The sequence below is a fragment of the Marmota flaviventris genome, chromosome 2 (genome assembly GCF_047511675.1).
Source record: "Marmota flaviventris isolate mMarFla1 chromosome 2, mMarFla1.hap1, whole genome shotgun sequence".
Taxonomy (NCBI): domain Eukaryota; kingdom Metazoa; phylum Chordata; class Mammalia; order Rodentia; family Sciuridae; genus Marmota; species Marmota flaviventris.
This window is the reverse complement of record NC_092499.1, coordinates 88,876,363-88,897,490: the sequence shown is the minus strand read 5'-3', so window position 1 is coordinate 88,897,490 and position 21,128 is coordinate 88,876,363. Positions and strand designations below refer to the sequence as shown.

Below are 21,128 nucleotides of genomic sequence, written 5' to 3'. Positions count from 1 at the left end.
GAACTGTGGCTGTCTCTGCCCTAGGGTCTGGGGCTGGCTTGCCAGAGGTGGGTTGAGCTGTCCTCAATACCAGGCACCACACCCACTGGCCATAGACCTGTACCTGCATTTTTCATAAGTCTTTTGGTATAAAAAGTGATATTTTGATATCCATTCTTTTTTGTTAATTCCCTAAAATTCCAGAGTATAAGTATCAAAAGTACCAAGACAGGGCTAGGGGTGTAGCTCAGTGGTAGAGCACTTGCCTAGCATGTGTGAGGCACTGGGTTTGATTCTCAGCACCACATAAAAATAAAGGTCCATTAACAACTAAAAAAATATATAAAAAAGTACCAAGACACCATAAACTAAAATAGTAATAAGAACTAATAGATAGTTATAGCAGCATACCAAAACAAAACTGTTAGCTAAATATCCACTATCCTCAAATAATATGGAACTGTAAACTTTAAATGATGACCAGGCTACACAATTTAATAGGAGATCATCAGTAAAAAAAATAGAGGAACCCACAAAGAGGCAGTGATTACATAAGTTCAGAGTGAAGCAGAAAAACAAAAAAAGAGCTAGACACAAGAATCAACAGAAGCTCGGATACAAAAACATATCAAAAAAATTGTGCACCATGATCAAGTAGGATTCATCCCTGGGATGCAAGGCTGGTTCAATATACGGAAATCAATAAATGTTATTCACCACATCAATAGACTTAAAAATAAGAACCATATGATCATCTCGATAGATGCGGAAAAAGCATTCGACAAAGTACAGCATCCCTTTATGTTCAAAACTCTAGAAAAACTAGGGATAACAGGAACATACCTCAATATTGTAAAAGCAATCTATGCTAAGCCTCAGGCTAGCATCATTCTGAATGGAGAAAAATTGAAGGCATTCCCCCTAAAATCTGGAACAAGACAGGGATGCCCTCTATCACCACTTCTGTTCAACATAGTTCTCGAAACACTGGCCAGAGCAATTAGACAGACGAAAGAAATTAAAGGCATAAAAATAGGAAAAGAAGAACTTAAATTATCACTATTTGCAGGTGACATGATTCTATACCTAGCAGACCCAAAAGGGTCTACAAAGAAACTATTAGAGCTAATAAATGAATTCAGCAAAGTGGCAGGATATAAAATCAACACGCATAAATCAAAGGCATTCCTGTATATCAGTGACAAATCCTCTGAAATGGAAATGAGGACAACCACTCCATTCACAATATCTTAAAAAAAAAAATAAAATACTTGGGAATCAACCTAACAAAAGAGGTGAAAGACTTATACAATGAAAACTACAGAACCCTAAAGAGAGAAATAGAAGAAGATCTTAGAAGATGGAAAAATATACCCTGTTCATGGATAGGCAGAACTAACATCATCAAAATGGCGATATTACCAAAAGTTCTCTATAGGTTTAATGCAATGCCAATCAAAATCCCAACGGCATTTCTTGTAGAAATAGAGAAAGCAATCATGAAATTCATATGGAAAAATAAACGACCCAGAATAGCAAAAACAATGCTAAGCAGGAAGTGTGAATCAGGCGGTATAGCGATACCAGACTTCAAACTATACTACAGAGCAATAGTAACAAAAACAGCATGGTACTGGTACCAAAACAGGCGGGTGGACCAATGGTACAGAATAGAGGACACAGAAACCAATCCACAAAACTACAACTATCTTATATTTGATAAAGGGGCTAAAAGCATGCAATGGAGGAAGGATAGCATCTTCAACAAATGGTGCTGGGAAAACTGGAAATCCATATGCAACAAAATGAAACTGAATCCCTTTCTCTCGCCATGCACAAAAGTTAATTCAAAATGGATCAAGGAGCTTGATATCAAATCAGAGACACGCTGTCTGATAGAAGAAAAAGTTGGCTACGATCTACATACTGTGGGGTCGGGCTCCAAATTCCTCAATAGGACACCCATAGCACAAAAGTTAATAACTAGAATCAACAAATGGGACTTACTCAAACTAAAAAGTTTTTTCTCAGCAAAAGAAACAATAAGAGAGGTAAATAGGGAGCCTACATCCTGGGAACAAATCTTTACTCCTCACACTTCAGATAGAGCCCTAATATCCAGAGTATACAAAGAACTCAAAAAATTAGACAATAAAATAACAAACAACCCAATCAACAAATGGGCCAAGGACCTGAACAGACACTTCTCAGAGGAGGACACACAATCAATCAACAAGTAAATGAAAAAATGCTCACCATCTCTAGCAGTCAGAGAAATGCAAATCAAAACCACCCTAAGATACCATCTCACTCCAGTAAGATTGGCAGCCATTATGAAGTAAAACAACAACAAGTGCTGGAGAGGATGTGGGGAAAAGGGTACACTTGTACATTGCTGGTGGGACTGCAGATTGGTGCAGCCAATTTGGAAAGCAGTATGGAGATTCCTGGGAAAGCTGGGAATGGAGCCACCATTTGACCCAGCTATTCCCCTTCTCGGTCTATTCCCTAAAGACCTAAAAAGAGCATGCTACAGGGACACTGCTACATCGATGTTCATAGCAGCACAATTCACAATAGCAAGACTGTGGAACCAACCTAGATGCCCTTCAATAGACGAATGGATAAAAAAAATGTGGCATTTATACACAATGGAGTATTACTCTGCATTAAAAAATGACAAAATCATAGAATTTGCAGGGAAATGGATGGCATTAGAGCAGATTATGCTAAGTGTAGCTAGCCAATCCCTAAAAAACAAATGCCAAATGTCTTCTTTGATATAAGGAGAGTAACTAAGAACAGAGTAGGGTCGAAGAGCATGAGAAGAAGATTAACATTAAACAGGGATCAGAGGTGGGAGGGAAAGGGAGAGAGAAGGGAAATTGCATGGAAATGGAAGGAGACCCTCAGGGTTATACAAAAGTAAATACAAGAGGAAGTGAGGGGAAAGGGAAAAATAATACAAGGGGGACAAATGAATGACAGTAGAGGGGGCAGAGAGAGAAGAGGGGAGGGGAGGGGAGGGGAGGGGAGGGGGGATAGTAGAGGATAGGAAAGGCAGCAGAACACAACAGACACTAGTATGGCAATATGTAAATCAATGGATGTGTAACTGATGTGATTCTGCAATCTGTATATGGGGTAAAAATGGGAGCTCATAACCCACTTGAATCAAAGTGTGAAATATGATATATCAAGAACTATGTAATGTTTTGAACAACCAACAATAAAAAATTAAAAAAAAAGAATCAACAGAAGCAACTGTAAGTAGTAGTACTATCTACAGGGATAAAAAAAAGAACACTTCATGAAGAGATAAAAATAAATGTAGATGGGAAGTCTGAATATTGTCAAGATGTCAATTCTTCCTAAATAAATATATAAATTTAGTATAATTTCAGTCAAAATCCCAGAGGGTGGGCTGGGATTGTGGCTCAGCGGTAGAGCGCTCGCCTAGCACATGCGAGGCCCTGGGTTCGATCCTCAGCACTACATAAAATATTGTGTCCAACTACAACTAAAAAATAAATATTAAAAAAAAATCCCAGAGGGTTTAATTGTTGTTTTGACTTTGAAAAAGCAATTCTACAGTTCATCTGTAAGGATAAATGGGTGAAATGCCATTTACCATTTGGTAGCACATGCCTGTAATCCCAAAGGACTTGGGAGGCTAAGGCAGGAGGATTGCAAGTTCAAGGCCAGCATTAGCAACTTAGCAAGACCTTGTCACAAAATATAAAGGGCCAGGGATTGCTCAGTGACAGAGCACCTCTAGGTTCAATCTCTAGTACTGCTAAATAAATAAATAGGTTAGAATGTTTGAGAAAAAAATAAGACAGAATATGAAAGAATGGGGAAAGGCAGGCTTGTCAAATATTCTAGCTTTCTATAGCTAAAGTAATTCAGGGTGAGTAAAGACTCAAGGAAAGAAAAAACAGAAGGATTGAACAAAATAGATAATTTAGCAACAGAACCTAGTAGAGATAAACAGTTAAACTATCAAGGAAATATTATGACTCACTTAATAAAGAATGATTATTCAATAAACGTGTTAGGAAAATATCTGGGGAAAAAACCAAACAGGCTCTTTTTATAATGTGCATAAGGAAAATTGAGTTAAAATCAAAAAGGAAATTTAGAGGCATATATTATCTTAGACTTGAAGAAATTTTTAAAGTAAGCAATGAATTAATAACCTCATGGAAATAGATTTAAGAAAAAAAAATAGCTAATGAACATAAAAAACAGTTTCATTTCATTTTGCGATTCCTCATGGCATGAGAGACCGTCTCTTACAAGGAAAATTCAGTGGGTTTGTGTACATCTTGGCAAGCTCAGAAGACCACAAGAAGAAACCCGGTTAAACAGCCTCCTTTTTCTGTCTTTTCTTTTTTAGATCTGAACTAAGGTTTCTGTGAGGCAGCTCAGGGACCCACACAATATTTCTCAGTTACTCTCAGGGCCTCCACATTTTTTGAGTCAAACAGTGAGCAAAACTTATAGATCCATTTTTAGTTAGAGACAGACTAATGACCCAGAAAACTTGGTGGCCTCCAGGGTAGGGCATGTGCTCCCAAGAGGGGAGTCTTACCTCTTGCTCCTCTTTCCGCTTGGCCTCCAACAGCCTCTGCTGCTCCTCCTGAGCCCTCCTTTCCAGCATTTCTTCATGGAAAGACTTGGGAGGCGGCTTGTTATGCTCACTGAGAAAGGACTGCACGTGGTAAGCCAGTTCAAATATCATCACCTAAACATGTCAACAAAAAGCATCCACAAATGATCCAATATGGAGAGGCTACCCAAAGGAGAGGCTACCAAACAGCAAACCAAGCTGGCAATCAGACATGTGGCTATTCAGTTCACTACCACACATTCTGAATTAAGTGTCTGATGCAATCACAGCAAGACAAACTTCAAAAGGACTCACTGCATTGAGTTACAATCAAGACAATCACCCCTGGATAAATAAAAAAGCTCCTTTTCTCTTTTGTAGGCCTATTGAAACTTACTGGCATTTACTTTCTTTATTTTTTTTTTTAGTTATAGTTGGACACAATACCTTTATTTTCTTTCTTTCTTTCTTTAATTTAATGTGGTGCTGAGAATTAAACCTAGTGCCTCGCATGTGCTAGGCTAGCGCTCTACTATTGAGCCACAAGCCCAGCCCCTACTGGCATTTTTTGTATAAAAAGTTCCATGAAATATTTTTCAATACAAATAAATCTGATAAAATATTTAAAACTACATGAAAACAAAAGCTACCTTTCCAATTAGTAAACCTGTTTACATAATGACAATTGCATGGAGAATACACATGTCTAACATCAGAACTTTCATTTGTCCATGAGATATTGAAAATATTCTACTGGGTATACAGAGGCAAATATAAGCCTTCACTATCTTCTCGCTTATAAAGGGTCAATACTTAAAAAAAGTATTTCATCTCCACTTAGGGAAGCATTCACAGATAGAGCCAGGAAGAACAAGCCGCCCTTCCCCTCTGGGCATTCTTAGGAAGCCTCTTGCTCCCACCTGAGGCTAAGCCATAATCATACCTAGGTTGGTAAATGGATAGAATCTGGGGCTCTGAGACCTCACTCACACTGTTTGCTTCTCTAGACCCACAGCAAAGAGTTTCAAACTTCTGCAGATGAGAAACACATTACTGAAATTTCTTTTTTTCTCAATTATGATAAAGGAATTTTAAAAACTTCTTAGTTCTATATATGCTTAAAACATATAATAATAATAAAAAAAAACAGCTTCTAAATGGACCTAACATGGTGGTCAATAATAGCAGAAGTCACTGTACATGAGAATATAAAATGGGTTTGTCTGGTACTGTATTTTCTCTCATGGAGCAGATGCCAACAAGCCATAGCTCCTGACGGGTAAAGTTAATACATTTTTAAATTTATACCAGAAGTTGTGGTATATACTGGATATATATTGCTATAAAGTTGAAAAAAACTTATCTAAGAGATAAGTTCTTCTAAGAAAAGTTCTTCCAAGGAAAGCTGGAAAAACCAGGTAGTTTCTATTATGTTAAAGAGAAACCATTTTCAAACCAGAAAGGAGTAGGAGTCACACTGTGGAGGGTCTTTCTTTTAATTTACTAGCATTTTCTGTACAAATAACTCTGATAAAGTTTATAGGACAGGAAGAAAATAACTACTTTCCAAACTCCCTCCCTCCATACTACATGATTCATGGTTTTTGCCTCAGGCCTCTGCTCAGATCCCAGAGACCTCTCTCTCCTGAAGGCCTGCTCCTTGTGCAAACCTATCTACTCACCATCCAGCTCCAGACCCCTTACCATAACTTTTCTTCATAGCACTTAGTATAGCCTGATTTACTACACTGTCATTAGATTGCTTTCCGTCTGCTGCCCTCACAGCATGGTCAAATATTTTCTCACTGTAGTCTTACCAGAGCTGAGATGGTGCCTGGCTCATGTTAGATAGGTAATAAATATTTGTTTCATGAATTAGTAAAAAATATTGAATTTGACTTTGCTCATTGTAAAAAATAAAGCCTAAGTTACATTTAAATTTACTTTTATAGGACTGATGAACAAAAAGCTGCTATACAGATTAAAAATGATTCAGAGGCAAGTGGAAGTGCTAAAACACATGTTTTGGAGTGCCTATTCCTCCCATTCAAATAATTAAATGACTCATTATTTAATAGCCAGTTATCAGCAAGTGCCATACCACAATGAATCTCTAAGCCACACTTTAATACCTAATTACACTCTATTTTACTTGAAAATAAAAACAATTTCTTTAGAATTATGTGCATTTTAGATTTCCCAGTACTTCAGATTTAGTGGAAACAAACATTAGACAAACAAGAATAGCAATCTGCAGGATACATTCCCATGCTTGGCACCCTTTCAAATCTTAATATATGAGGTGTTTCAGATGAGTACTAATTTTTTTTAAATTGTGGCAAAATATACACAACATAATATTTACCATCTTCAACATTAAATCTACATTCATTCAGTAATGTTAAGTGCATTTACAATGTTGTTACCATCTTCAACAACGATTTTCAAAACTTCCTCATCTTTCCAAACTGAAACTCTGTACCCATTAAACAACTCTCCAATTTTTCCTCCCCTCCATTCCTGGCAACCACTTTCTGTCTCTATGAATCTAAGAATCATATAAGTAAAATCATACAGTGTTTGTCTTGTGACCAGCTATTTCATTTTGTGTTATAGCAAATGTCAGAATTTTCTTTATCTTCAAGGCTAAATAATGCTCCACTGCATTTTGATCTTCTTTCTCCTGGGCTATATATGGTATGATACTCTCTTATAATGTTGGGCAGTGATGGTCACATGCAGCTCCCAGCCAGCTATATGATGGGGCAGAAGGGAAAACTACAGATACTCTATAGTATACTGTGTTGCTACACTATGATGTTCAGTAGGTTAGGTATAGTAAATGCATTTTTTTTAATATTTATTTTTTAGTTTTAGGCGAACACAATATCTTTATTTTTATGTGGTGCCGAGGATAGAATCCAGTGCCTTACACATGCTAGGCGAGCGCTCCACCACTGAGCCACAGCCCTGGCCCAGTAAATGCATTTTTAACTTAACAATAAGTTTATTAGGATTAACCCCATCATATGTCAAGTAGCACCTATATATGAATATTTATAGTAACTTCATTTGCAGTAGCTCAAAACTGGAAAAAAAAAGTTTTTTTTCATCTGGTGAATGGCTAAAGAAAGTGTTACATCCTTACACAGAATACTATTAAGCAGTAAGAAGTAACAACTACTGATACATGTAACAATGTAGATGGATCATCAGAGAATTATGCAGGAGAAAAAAGCCAATCTCAAAAGATTACATACTATATGTAACATTCTTTTTTTATTATTTATAATTTTTAGTTGTCAATGGACCTTTATTTTATTTATGTATATGCAGTGCTGAAAATTGAACCCAGTGCCTCATACATGCTAGGCAAGTGCTCTACCATTGATCCACAATCTCAGCCCTATGTAACATTCTTAAAATGTCAAAAGTATAGAAATAAAAATCAGATCGGTGGTTGCCAGGAGTGAAGGAAAGGATGAAAGGAAAGTACAAAGGGGCAACATGAAAGATCCTTGTGGAGATGGACTAATTTTACATTTAGACTGTATCAATGTCAATATCCTGGGTATGATACTGTACTAGAGTGTCACAAAATGTTACCACTGGGGCAAAGCAGGTAGAGAATACATAGGCTCTTTCTGTATTACTTATAATTGGAAGTATATCTATAATTATCTCAACATTAAAAGATTAATTTGGGCATTTTTAAGGCAATTTTAGGCACATTTAAAAAAAATTACAAATCGGAAAAACAAGAAATCTGAGGATTATCTGTAGCTAAACTTTCAAAATAATTCCATCATATTATTTTTCCATTATACATTAGAGCACCTTACACTTGAAAGAACTTTGGAATAATTCCCAAGGCCTAGTTTTTGATCCAGGGAGTTCTGTAATCACTTTCTGTACCTCATCAACCACTGAAGTTCTTGAAAACTAAGAACTTAAGTGGATAAATTTTTATTTTATTATTATCCAAAAGGTACTTCACAGACTGCATTATGACTCACTACATTATGGAATATAAGTGAAAATCTGTCTAGTCACTTTCTAAGGGGTGAATGTTACCTATAGTTATCTTTAACATAGGCCTGTCAGACTCTGAGCCCTAGGACTAGTCCTCGTTTAACTCTTACCAGTTTTTACAAGATGTGATAATTAAGCATGAGCTGTCTTAAATGGTACAGTATGGATCTGGATTGTCTCTCACATACCCTTGTGTTAAAGACCTGGTCCCTGTTTGGCTTTATTGGGAAGTGGCAGAACCTTTAAGAGGTGGGGATCAGAGGGAGGTCTTCAGGTTATCAGGCATGTATGTGCCCTGGAAGGAGATAGTGGGATCCAAGCCCCTTCTTCTTCCTCTCTTTGACTTCCTCTCTTTGACTTACCATGAGGTAAGCAGTGTTTTGCTTTGCTATGCATGTCTACCATGACATGCTCCCTGGCCACAGCCTTAAAGCAACAGGGTCAATCAATCATGGACTAAAACCTCCAAAACTATGAGCCAAAACAAACCTTTTCTCTTTATAAATTGATTTATCTGAGTTATTTGTTATAGTGATAGAGAGCTGACAAAACATCTTGCAAAAACAGTGATTTTACACACAAGTCAGGAAAAGATGAATTATATTTAAAGGGAATTGGCTGGAGCTGGGCATGCGGGCAAACACCTATAATCCCAGCGACTCAGGAGGTTGAGACAGGAGGATCACAAGTTCAAGGCCAATCTGCACAATTTAGCAAGGCCTTAAGCAACTTAGTGAGTCTCAAAATAAAAAATAAAAAGGGCTGGGGATGTGGCTCAGTTATAAAGTACCCTAGTTCAATTCCAAGTACCAAACAAACAAACAAACCAGAAAAAAATGGAATTGTCCTGGTCTGAGGAAAACACAGCAATACTCTTCTCCCCCAGGAGTCATCTAGTCTTGCCCTCAGAGTTCTGCCATCAAGGAAAACTCATACTAGACCCTGATGTTCAAAGGATTAAAAAATTAGTACTGAGCTCATTGTAAATGTTCAGGTCCAGAACAGACACTGAAGGAGTAGAGTATGTCACTAGTTATTGAGAAGAAAAACAACGAGTTTTTCTGATATGCTAAAGGGAGAGGTCGCAGAATTTGGTCAGAAATCACTTTTCTATATTTTACAACAGAAAAGTTCAAGTCAAGGGGCTGGGGATGTGGCTCAAGCGGTAGCGCGCTCGCCTGGCATGCGTGCGGCCCGGGTTCAATCCTCAGCACCACATACACACAAAGATGTTGTGTCCGCCGAAAACTAAAAAATAAATACTAAAAATTCTCTCTCTCTCTCTCTCAAAAAAAAAAAAAAAAAAAAAAAAAAGTTCAAGTCAAGATGTGCTCATGACACTAGATCCAAAGTATGCAAAAAAGTATACCTAAGTTTGCATCAGCTGTTTTCAGAACAACTCTTAAGCATCAATAGTACCATCTGTACTCACTCTATAACTTGTAATTCATAAATACTGTAAATTAAACAAATACAAATAAACAACTCTCTCTGTGTGGATATCAGGATGACACAAAACATTCTAGTCAGTATTGGATTTGAGGTGCAATGGCAAAGTTTCAAAGTCAAGGCAAATGCTGGTGAGCACATGGGGACTGTTACTGTCTCTTATAATTCTAGCTTAACAAGACTTACCTCCCCACAATGTTTTCTGGCCAGTTCCTCTAGGCGGGATTTTAACAAATTAACACTTTCATTTGACAAACCTTTGGCATTCTTTAACTCTATTTCAGGAACTCTGGAGAGGGGGGGAAAAAGGAGTTACATCAGAAAGAACAGCCTGTTCACATTCTCATTCACTTAGTTCCCAGCACAATTGAGGGCCTGAGGGTTCTACACAGACCTTGTATTTGAATCTCTCCCTGTAACCACCAACACTTTCCTTAATCTCAAAATGATTTCAACCATATCTCAGCAACTCCAGTTGACACAGTGCTTAGTAAGGACTAGCTGAACCTGGTAGAGAAGTGGGTGGGCCAAAGTCTTCAATCTGGGCTGTTAGGTACTCTACTTCCTAAGGAGACCCAGACTTATCTCTCAACTCCTTAGTCTCTGATATCAGTTTTCTAATCTGATTAAAATTTCCCAACATCAGTTACTATTGATTGCCTCTGATTTGCCCTTAATCCCCAATTCTGAGTTTCTTCTGTGGAAAAAAATCTAATCATTTCTGCTCTCACTCTGAGTAACTTAACTATGCACTCTTTTGTATGGTAATCCTCTACCCTAGCTTGCATCCAGTGTCAATTGACCTAGCCCTGACAGCTCAATGGCCAGAGTTCAAGTGCTATGCACTCTTTTGCATGCTCTGGCATAAAGCAGAACAAGAATGCTAGGTGAAACAGAGACATGGTGATCCATCTAGCACTCCTACAACAGGCTGTGCCCCAATCACATTCTGGTTGTAAACAAGGACACGCTCACTGGCTCATGAATAAATATAGTCATGTACATTCTGGAAACTCTGCCTATTCCAAGGACACCTAATTCACACTCCTCCTCATCCCCAAGAGCTCATCTAAGTCAACATTTCTAATTAAGGATATTACAAACCAGCCCTTGAGTTTCCTTGCATTCCCAACAAATAAACATCCAATAACAACAGTCTAGGATTAAATAGGATTTATTTAATTTTATAGATAAGACGATTCATCACTTCCTATTAAGCATTTCTGAGTAATTCTGGCATTTTAGATTACTAAAGGCTTGCCTATTCACCTTTTTTTAAAAAATATTTACTTTTTAGGTTTTTTTAGATTGGCACAATGTCTTTATTTTATATTTATGTGGTGCTGAGGATTGAACCCAGTGCCTCATGCATGCTAGACGAGCGCTCTACCACTGAGCCACAACCCCAGCCCCGCCTATTCACCTTTCTATGCATTCTCTCAACACTTATCTTTCATTTACTATGATAGGTTGCTATAATCATTATCTGCCTGGACAGACAGAAATCTGGAATATGGTAGTCTGAGAAAAAGAATAGAAGTGTCATACAGTCCTGGTTCCATGTACAGTCCATCCCACCGAGGATTCTCTCTCTCTCAGAGTGGCTTCAAGGATGATTTGGCATAAAAGAAAGTTTTCTTGTACCACATCATTTTTAAAGGATGACAATATTCCCCCAAATCAAACCTTACATAATTATTTTTTTAAAAAATTAAGTAATCATTGTATAATAATATTAATAGAATGGTATAAAAGTCATCTTTAATACTAGTTAAACTCTAAAATTTTCTAATGTTTTATGTCCTTGCTGCATGACTAATAATTTTATGTAGTTGATACAAAACTTAATTTTTCTTGGCAGGGTATACCAGGGATTGGACTCAGGGGCACTCGACCACAGAGCCACATCCCTAGCCCTATTTTGTATTTTACTTAGAGACAGAATCTCACTGAGTTGCTTAGGGCCTCACTAAGTTGCTGAGACTGGCTTTGAACTTGTGATCCTCCTGCCTCATCCTCCCAAGCCACTGGGATTACAAGTGTGCACCACCACACCCGGCTTTCACTTAATTTTTAAAAAATACTTCCTTATTGTTAAAAAAAAAATCCCATAATATTTTATTAAGTGGATACATTAAGATTTATCTGACTAGTTCTCTAGTATAGTTCTCACCCAGGAGCAATTGTGTCTCTAAGTGGACATCTGTCAATATCTGGAGACTTTTTTGGTTGTCACAACCTGGGAAGAAGGTACTTCCTGTATCTCTATATCTACTCCCTATATCTAGAAGTCAGGGATGTTATTAAACATCCTACAATGTATAGGATAACTCTCACAATAAAGAATTAATTATCCTGCTGAAGCCAAGCACAGTGGCATGTGGCTTGAGAGGCTGACAGGAGGATTGTGAGTTCAGAGCCAGCCTCAGCAACTTAGCGAGGCCCTAAGCAACTCAGTGAGACCCATCTCTAAATAAAATTTTTTAAAAGGGCTGGAGATATGGCTCAGTGTTTAAGCATCCCTGAGTTCAATCCCTGGTACCAAAAAAAAAAAAAAAAAAGCATTATCCTGCTGACATGCCAAAAGTGCCAAGGCTGAGAAAGCCTGCTTTAACTGTTTAAAAAATTTAGACTGTTCCAATTTCTCTACTTTCATAAATAATGCTACAATTAATATTTTAGCACTTAAGTACCCAAGTTTTTCTTTGATTTGTCAAGAGTAAACATTTTGAATTCTTGAGTCTATGAATGTATAAAAAAAGTATATATAGAGAGTCCTTGATCCCAGTTCCTGGCACAAGAGCCCCTATCACCCTTGGAATCTCCTGGGTGACAGAGGTAAGAAGAGCATCTTGAGCTGATCATAAAAAACCTTTTCAACTATACTGGCGTATATGTGGATGAAGTTGACTCTTGTTGGGTGCCTGAATAGTGTCAGAATAGGGGCTGATTACCAGAAAAACCAAATTTGGACTACAAGATGAGAAATTTCAACCCTACTCCAAACTAGTGTGAGGAGAGCAGGGCTGGAAATAGAGTTCAAGAACCAGTGGCCAATGATTTAAATAAGTGATCATGCTTATAGTTTAAAACCTCCATAAAACCCCGAAATAACAAGGATCAGGTGGGTTGATGAATACATGGAGAGGCCAGAAGCTCCATGCCCCTCCCTCATGCCTCACCTATGCATCTTTCTCATTTGACTATTTCAGAGTCATATCTTTTACAATAAGCTGGTAAATATAAATATTTTCCTGAGTTCTGTAAGTCATTCTAGTAAATTATCAAACATGAGGAGGAGGCTGTAGGAACCTACAAATTTATAGCCAAAATTTGTAAAGTCAGAGGAAGTACTGCAAATTGCAACAGGCATCATTTATTGAACTGATATCTTAACGGTCTGTGCTAACTATGGATAGCTAATGACAGAACTGAATTGCCGGACTCCCGGACGGTGTCAGAAAGACACCATGTATTAGGTGTTAGGAAACAACCAACCTTCCTGAAACAAAAACAAACAAACAAACAAAACCAAAACAAAACAAACAACTAGAGAGGCAATGTCTTCATTTTCTTTCATAAATTTAATTCCTTTTCTTCATTAATTAATCTTTTATATGCCCACTATGTGTACACTCAGTATAATGTTGAGGGCAAAAGAAAGTTATTGACTTGCAAGAGCTCAGTTTTGACCTGTCTGTCTCTTAATAGTCTTAATAACCTCTTTATCCACCATAGAAAGCACTGCCATCTTTTATTTGCCACTTGCCTTCTCAGAAACCCTCACTGGTTCCCTGTATGGTAAATTCAAACCACTTAATATCATCCAGGTCAATCGGTCTTTCCAGATGAAGGTCTGGGGATAGATACATAAGACCACTTGAATCCTAATGGCTAATAATTTTGCTCTAACCAGTGATCCTCAACCAGAGATGATATAGCCATGTGTGTGAGTGTGTGTGTGTGTGTGTGAGAAAATATGAAGGTTTTATTGTTGTCTCAATGATTGGCAAATGCTCCTGGCACTAGTGGGTAGGGACCAGGGATGCTAAAGGTCCTGCAGTGCAGGGGATAGCCTTGCACATTGATGGCTGACCAGTTACACTGAGAAGTGCCACAACTCTAAACATTCTTTGGGCCGTAAAAATTGAGGTCAGTCACAGAAGGTGATCTAATTTCCAATGCCAATCACACCTTTAAACTAAGTACATGAGTGATTTAAGTAGTCGCTAAGCTTTTATCCTTTTCTTCAAGATTTGTTCTCTTCCTAGTTTATGAAGAATTAAATAAATTAATGTTAACATGTCAGAAGAAACAAACAAGTCACTGAGCAAGTATTAGTATTTGTAGGGAGTATCCTACAACGATAAACAGACTTAAAACAAGACAGATTTCATGAAAATGTCTATAGCTGATATGCTTCTCTTAAAATACAGATGATAGGAAATGAAATTTTATGTATAATGGCAGGGGGAGAAAATACTGTTGACCTTAAACTAAAATCACATCAAAGCTATTTATAAAGGTACTTACACATCTGGGTAGGTTGGTGGGCATTTAACTCTCAAATCCACTTTCACATAAACTTCTTCACCAGTTAGGCCCTGAGGGTACAGAACTAAATTGATTTCAGGGGGCTCTTTGACCTAAAAGAGAAAAAACATTATTTTTCCCTCCCAAGAGAGTCAATCTTAACCATTAAGATAATGATCACTTTAGCTCAAAAGTTCTACTTCCCAAATATTATAATAATTATATTTTACTTTGATGTTGGGTCATATTTTCCAAAAGCATGGTTTAAAAAATAAAATATGTGCCAGATAAAATGCATTTTTCCTTTTCAAATTTATTAAAGGATTTAACCAAAATGTTCTGCTTAGTTTCCATTCATTCAAATGTCACTGAGTGCTGAGTATATGCAAAGTATTGCCCTAGAGGCTAGAAATGCAGGAATAAATTTAGATAGACACAGTCCCAACTAACTGATACAAATTAGAGGATATGTAAATAATTTCATTAGTGATGAGAGCTATAAAGAAAATAAGACAGAGTAATGGGACATAGTGGTAGGGGAAAAGAAGGCATCTAAACAGGTGGATCAGGGAAGGCCTCTGTGAGAAGGGGATACAAATTAGGGCAATCATTTTCCAAAATGTGTGGGACCAGAAGTGCTTCAAATTTCAGTGTTTTTTTTTTTTTGGAATATTTGCACAGACTTAAAAAAAATGTGAACTTTGGAACATTTTCAAATCCATATTTTCAAATTAAGAATGCTCCACCTGTATTTGAATTGAGATTTGAATACTGGGATATCAACAAAGGAAAAATCCTGACTTGAAGATATCTGATAGCTCTTCTAAAATTGCATGTGCTTTTCCAATCAACCGCTTTTCACCCAATTACCAAAAACTCTACTCTTTGATTCACTGACATACAGTTTCCAAAAAGGATATGAGGCAATTTATGTTTTACTTATATAACAGAAAAGGGGAGGCCGAAGAAAAAACATCTACTAAGTGCACCTATAGTCCAGGCACTTTAGCAACTGCAAGGTAGATGCCATCCCCATTGTACAGATATAGCAGAGTTTAAGATTCTTGCCACAGAAACAGTGACAGAACTAAATTTCAAACAGCTTTGACCCTATAACCTGTGGCTCTCTCATAAGACACTTTTATTAAAGCCAATCCTGAGTTAATGTGATTGAACCTTGATTTTTTCTTTGAACATCCAGGAAGAAATGGCAAAGACAGAAATGTGATCATATCAGAAAGGAGAAAGATTAAAAAATTCTTTCAGGTGCAACACTAATTTCTACAGAAATTTATAACGTGAACCTTAATATGTATCCTGAACCATATAACAATGTTCTCATCAACTATGTGTATAAAATCTGTAAAATCAAGTTTATATGGCTTTATAATAATCCTTGACAAAAGCTGTGGGTCTTCCAGTGTAGCCTGAGTGTGAATATGGTCCTGAAGAGGGGTCAGCATTCCAAGGCCCATGAAGCCTTTCCTTGACTCATTCACTCTCCATGCATCAGTTGCCCACACTTACTCAGTGCCAACTCTATGTCAGGCACTGGGCTGAGTTCACGGGGGTAAGAACACAGTTGTGGTTCCAACTGTCAGGGAACTTCCTATCTGATGAGGGAAACAAAACTCATAAACATGTAAGTACACAATTATAGCAATGCAGCCTGTATTGTTTAGAAAGTGCTACTGAAGAGACAAGGTGGTGCTCTATGCAGAGAACATGTGGGTGTGAGGGAACATGCTTAGATGGGGTCACCTGGGAACACCTGAGGATGTAGCATTTAAACTGAGACTCCTCAGAGACCATGCACTCCAGACAAGGGAAGAACATGTAAAGACACTCAGAAGTGAGTATGAGATTGGTATGAGGCAAAAATGAAAAGGAGGCTGGTATGTTTGGAACACATCAGGAAAGGGAAGGCTAGGTAAAGCAGGTAGATAGAAAATGGCTGGATTCCACAGAGCCTCATCAGTCAAGCGAATTATTTGGCAGAATTTTAAGGGGGGAATGATATGGTCTACCATATATTTAAAAACATGGCTTTGGCTGCTGAGTAAAAAATGAATGGGGATGATAAAAGCAGAAGGAAATAACCATTTCAACAGAGTTGGGAATGTGGCTCAGTGGTAAAGCACTTGCCTAGCATGCATGAGGCCCTGGTTTTCATTCCAAGCAACCCACACACACACAAAAACAAAACAAAACAACAACAACAAAAACCCCACAATTATAACATGCAGCCTGTGTTGGTAGCAAAGGTGAGAAAATTAATTTTGAGGTAAAGCTGATAAAAAGATCAGGTTGTGAAGGAAGCAAATGGAAAGAGCCTTGTCCAGATGCATGAGGAGGTGGTATAGGGCAGAAAGCATTTACAACTGGAGGAGGAGGAGGACCGCCTTGCCAAGAGCAGGTCTCATGGGAACGGAACACATACCCTACGGTGTTGAGAAGTGCTAGGTAAGGAAGTGGACACTGCAAGTGCAGACAACTCTTTCAAGGTTTGGGTATTAAGGGACATTATGAATGGTGCCAGAGACTGGGTGTGGATGGAGGGAATATGAAATTAACGGAAGAATTTTTGTTCTGTTTTGAAAGGTAGGAAATACTACAGCATGTGAGGACACTGATGGCAATGTTTTTAAAGAGCAGAAAAGATACAAATTAGGACCTAAAGCTGCAAAACTCTTTAGAGGGCGGAAGCCAATGGATCCTAGACATGCCAAGACAGTTGGACTTCAACAGGAGGAGGGGCTCCATTTCCAGAGAAACAGGAGGGAAATAGCAGGAGTAGAGGCTGGTGGGTTTCCTAAGAGGAGCCTCAAAGGGTGAGTGATGAGACCAAACAGGCTCCAGGCCTCCTGTTCTTCTTCAACCACAGCAGCCCAGCTTTCACTGCTTTATATTTTAGGAGGAATTCAACATAGGAATCATTTTAGCTGCTAAGGGTGCTTAAAAAGACATGAGAAACTATGCCTTCACCAATCTCCTTAAATAGCCTCACTTAAAAAAAAAAAAAAAAAAAAACTTTTTAAATGGAATTTTTCAAACAGAAAGCAGAAATAATGGTATAATGAACCCCCTATATCCACTATCTAGTTTAACAATTACCAACTTAGAGCCAATACTTGCCATATCATAGGTTGTTCCTCCCTACACTATCATCTTAGGATTTAGGATTTACTTATTCTGAAGTAAATCCAATGAATGAGTCTTCCTGAATTACTGTTACTCATTTTATATCAACAATCTAGTGAAGGAGGGAGGTTACATATATGTCCACTTTGGGAAAACAAAACCAAAAGCAACCCAGAGACCCCTTTCTCCTGGCTGGGAGCAGGAGGCCACAGGATGCCTGGAGTTACTATGAAAGATGGAAACCAGAAGGAGTCTCTCAGAGCTCTGGCAGCTGTCCTCAACAAGTCCTGGAAGTTGAAAGTCTCCAAAGGGTAGATGAAGTCAAGCGGGCCAAAAACAAAGAGGTTGCTTCCTAAGAAGAGAACCGCACACAAGCAGCTTTCACAGCATAGTACCCGTACCTCCAGGGCGGTGCTGCAGTTGGTTCCATGACCAAGATCTATGGGGGACCTTAGAGAGACGAGGTCATGCCCAGCCACTTCAGCTAAGGCTCTTGACTTGGTCCACAGAGTCCTCCAAGCCCAGGAGAGGCTGATAATGGTGGAAAAGGACCAAGTTGGAGGTTGTAAACTGATACCTTAAGGGCAGAGAGATCCAGATAGAATCACCAGTCTGGTGGCAGCTGCCAACAAGAAGTATTAGAACAAACAGGTTAATAAATCGCCTGATTTGTTAAAAGCAAAAACAACAGAGAGGAAGGCTAGACAGAATTTTTCCAGTGGCTTTCTCTAGCAGGTCAAATCTTGACAGACTTTCTTATCTCACTGGCCATAAATTTCAGAAAGACACTATGATCATCAATTCATAATTTTGTTAAGAAAATATTTTTTCCCTATCTTTTCCTGTTTGTCACTTTAGAAAGTACAGAACACAGTATTTTAATGTCAAATCTATAAAGAAGCACAAAAATCTAAGAATACAATAGAGTCCTAAGAAGGGTCAATTTATCTTTTACTAATCTACTTTCACTTTATCATTTTGCTAATGACCAATGAAAATAATATTTCAGAAAAGTGAGAACAGTGCTCTAAATTCATACTGACTGTCATAGCTTAAAACAGGCAAATGAAACAAGAAGCTAGAAAAGTAAGGGAAGATGCCATACAGATGGTCTTCGTAAAGTAAGATATTTGAGAGCCAGCAAGCCCAATGTGAAGGATCGAAGTAAGGATGCTACCTGGGAGTAAAAGCCTATCTGCTGATTTTGAAGGAAGAAAACCGAAGTAGTACCTTATAATTGGAAGGAGCAAAAACCGTAAGTATCAGCAAGATGTATAAGCAGAAATTATAAACGCAAACCAAGGTTCTTGGGCTCAGATTAAAAAGAATTTGTGAGGAACACTTAGATAGCTTTTGAGGTGAGTTATCTCCACAGATGGAAGGTAACAAATCTGGTTTAAAATTTCCCTTTTGGCCTGGGGATGTGGCTCAAGCGGTAACGCGCTCGCCTGGCATGTGCGCAGTGCTGGGTTCGATCCTCAGCACCACATACAAATAAAATAAAGATGTTGTGTCCACCGAAAACTGAAAAATAAATGTTAAAAAAAAAATCTCTCTTTCTCTCTCTCTCTCAAAAAGAATTAAAAAATAAATAAAATTTCCCTTTTGTCTTTTTTTCCCCAGGAGTTGAATGAATTTTTATACGTCAACACAGGTGGTATTCCAGTGTTTACCATCCTGAGTAGAAAGAAACAATTTTTAGCATACATGTATTTTATAAAGTCAAAACAGAATTTTCATTCACAGTCAATACTGTAGATTCTATGTTATGATGAATTCCAAGAACACAAAATTTCTGCCCCAGAAAATGTACTTTTCAGTTGTAACATCTTCAAAGAGTTTTTAGTTTGTCTTTATCTTATTCTTTTTTTTTTTAATTTTTTAAAATTTATTTTTTAGGTGTACATGGACACAACACATACCTTTATTTTTATGTGGTGCTGAGGATCGACCCGGCCCCACTCATGCTAGGCGAGTGCTCTACCGCGGAGCCACAATCCCAGCCCCTATCTTATTCTTTTTGACTGTGACATATAAAAGATTCCTGCATGAATTCCTATTCATTGGGAACTGCTGAAAATACTTAACCATCACACAGGAATGTGTACTATGGCAAGAGCACCCAAACTAGAGTACTGGTTTGTGATCTCTAAGCCAAAAGGATTCTTGACTTGTCTTATCTAATTTGTCAAAACTATTGTGCTGAACTGGGTCTCTTCTGAATTTCTCAGAATTACTGGATTATTACAACTAAACCATCCTAATACCAGGCAAGTAGTCATGATGAAGCAGGTAGAGGTAGAAAAGCATTGAATATTCAGATTATTACCAGAAAAAACAGAGCTATCAGGGTCTCCTGGGCTAAATCTGGCTCCAGGTACCCAGGTCAGGTCAAGTCAAGTCAGTCAGCTAGGCCCAGCCCTCCCTTTTTCTTTATATAAGCAGTAAAGAGTATCCCTGAATGTGAAACCTTGGGAAAGAGCATGGCTTGGTCATTACTTTATTCTGAAGCACTGGAACAGGAAGCAAGTTTCAGGAAACAGTGGCTTATTGGAGGACTGCACATTTCTAAGATATTCTTTACTAAATGGAATGTTTAATAAATGTACTCTATTCAACAAATAGAATTAAAGATTGGCAAGCCTCAGGGAAAGAGGCCTTTCTCAGCCAGCCCTAAGGCCACTAAGTATGGATGGGAAATTGGTGTGCAGGACCCTGGGGCCAATAAAAGCAGAGTTAGAATCCTGTAACCACTTCTGGGTTGGACCAGCCATAAAATATCAGGGAGGTCTAGTGTTCCAGGTACTTCCATAGCATAGCAACATGAGCAGGTCAACAGTGGAAATGGTAATAAGCCCAGATAACACCAAAACAAACTTTTAGAAAAGAGGAAAGAATTTTGATAAAAAGTGAAGGACTCATGATGCATAAAGGTTTCAGCTTTAAAAAGCATATGAATCCAGTGATAGGAACATGAATCCAGTGGATGAAGGAACAGACCACAGCCACTGAAGAATGACAGAAAAATCCAATAATTTGTCAGGATTGAGTACCAAGGCCAACTCAAAATGAGAAGAGCAAGACATTGAAGCTGTTGGGATGACTGGTTACTTTTAAGGCCTTTATTTTGGCCTACAGAGTTTAATGACCAGAGTGGCATTTCTCTCCATAAGTCACAGACTTTGGGGGTTTTTCTCAGCAAAGACTATTATCTTCAATATCTGTTCTTCTTTTTATTTCATAGCAACAGAACCTCTGACCTTTTAGCTGAATACATTTCCCAGGCTCCTTTGCAGATACATGTGAACACTGGATTGATTTCTGGACAATCAAATGAAAGAAGAACTGTCATATGCAATTTACAGGAAGTGACCTTAAAACA

The 21,128-nt window shown here is 38.0% G+C and overlaps 1 protein-coding gene and 1 pseudogene across 5 annotated transcripts in view; one reads left to right on the top strand and one right to left on the bottom strand.

Moving 5' to 3' along the window:
* The window catches only part of Eif2ak4 (eukaryotic translation initiation factor 2 alpha kinase 4), a 104,517-nt gene that overhangs the window by 79,209 nt on the left and 4,180 nt on the right, over positions 1-21,128 (bottom strand). For 4 of the 5 annotated variants that reach the window (XM_027925721.2, XM_071608081.1, XM_071608083.1 and 1 more), the window contains exons 2-4: positions 14,606-14,718; positions 10,259-10,361; positions 4,574-4,726 (exon numbers count right to left, since the gene is read on the bottom strand). In XM_027925721.2, coding sequence (XP_027781522.2) covers positions 4,574-4,726; positions 10,259-10,361; positions 14,606-14,718 — 369 coding nt within the window. Of the gene's footprint in view, positions 1-4,573; positions 4,727-10,258; positions 10,362-14,605; positions 14,719-18,141; positions 18,280-21,128 lie in introns of those variants that run through there. The other variant, XM_071608082.1, reaches the window with a different exon arrangement.
* On the top strand, positions 17,960-18,388 carry LOC114084707 (small ribosomal subunit protein eS19 pseudogene; annotated as a pseudogene).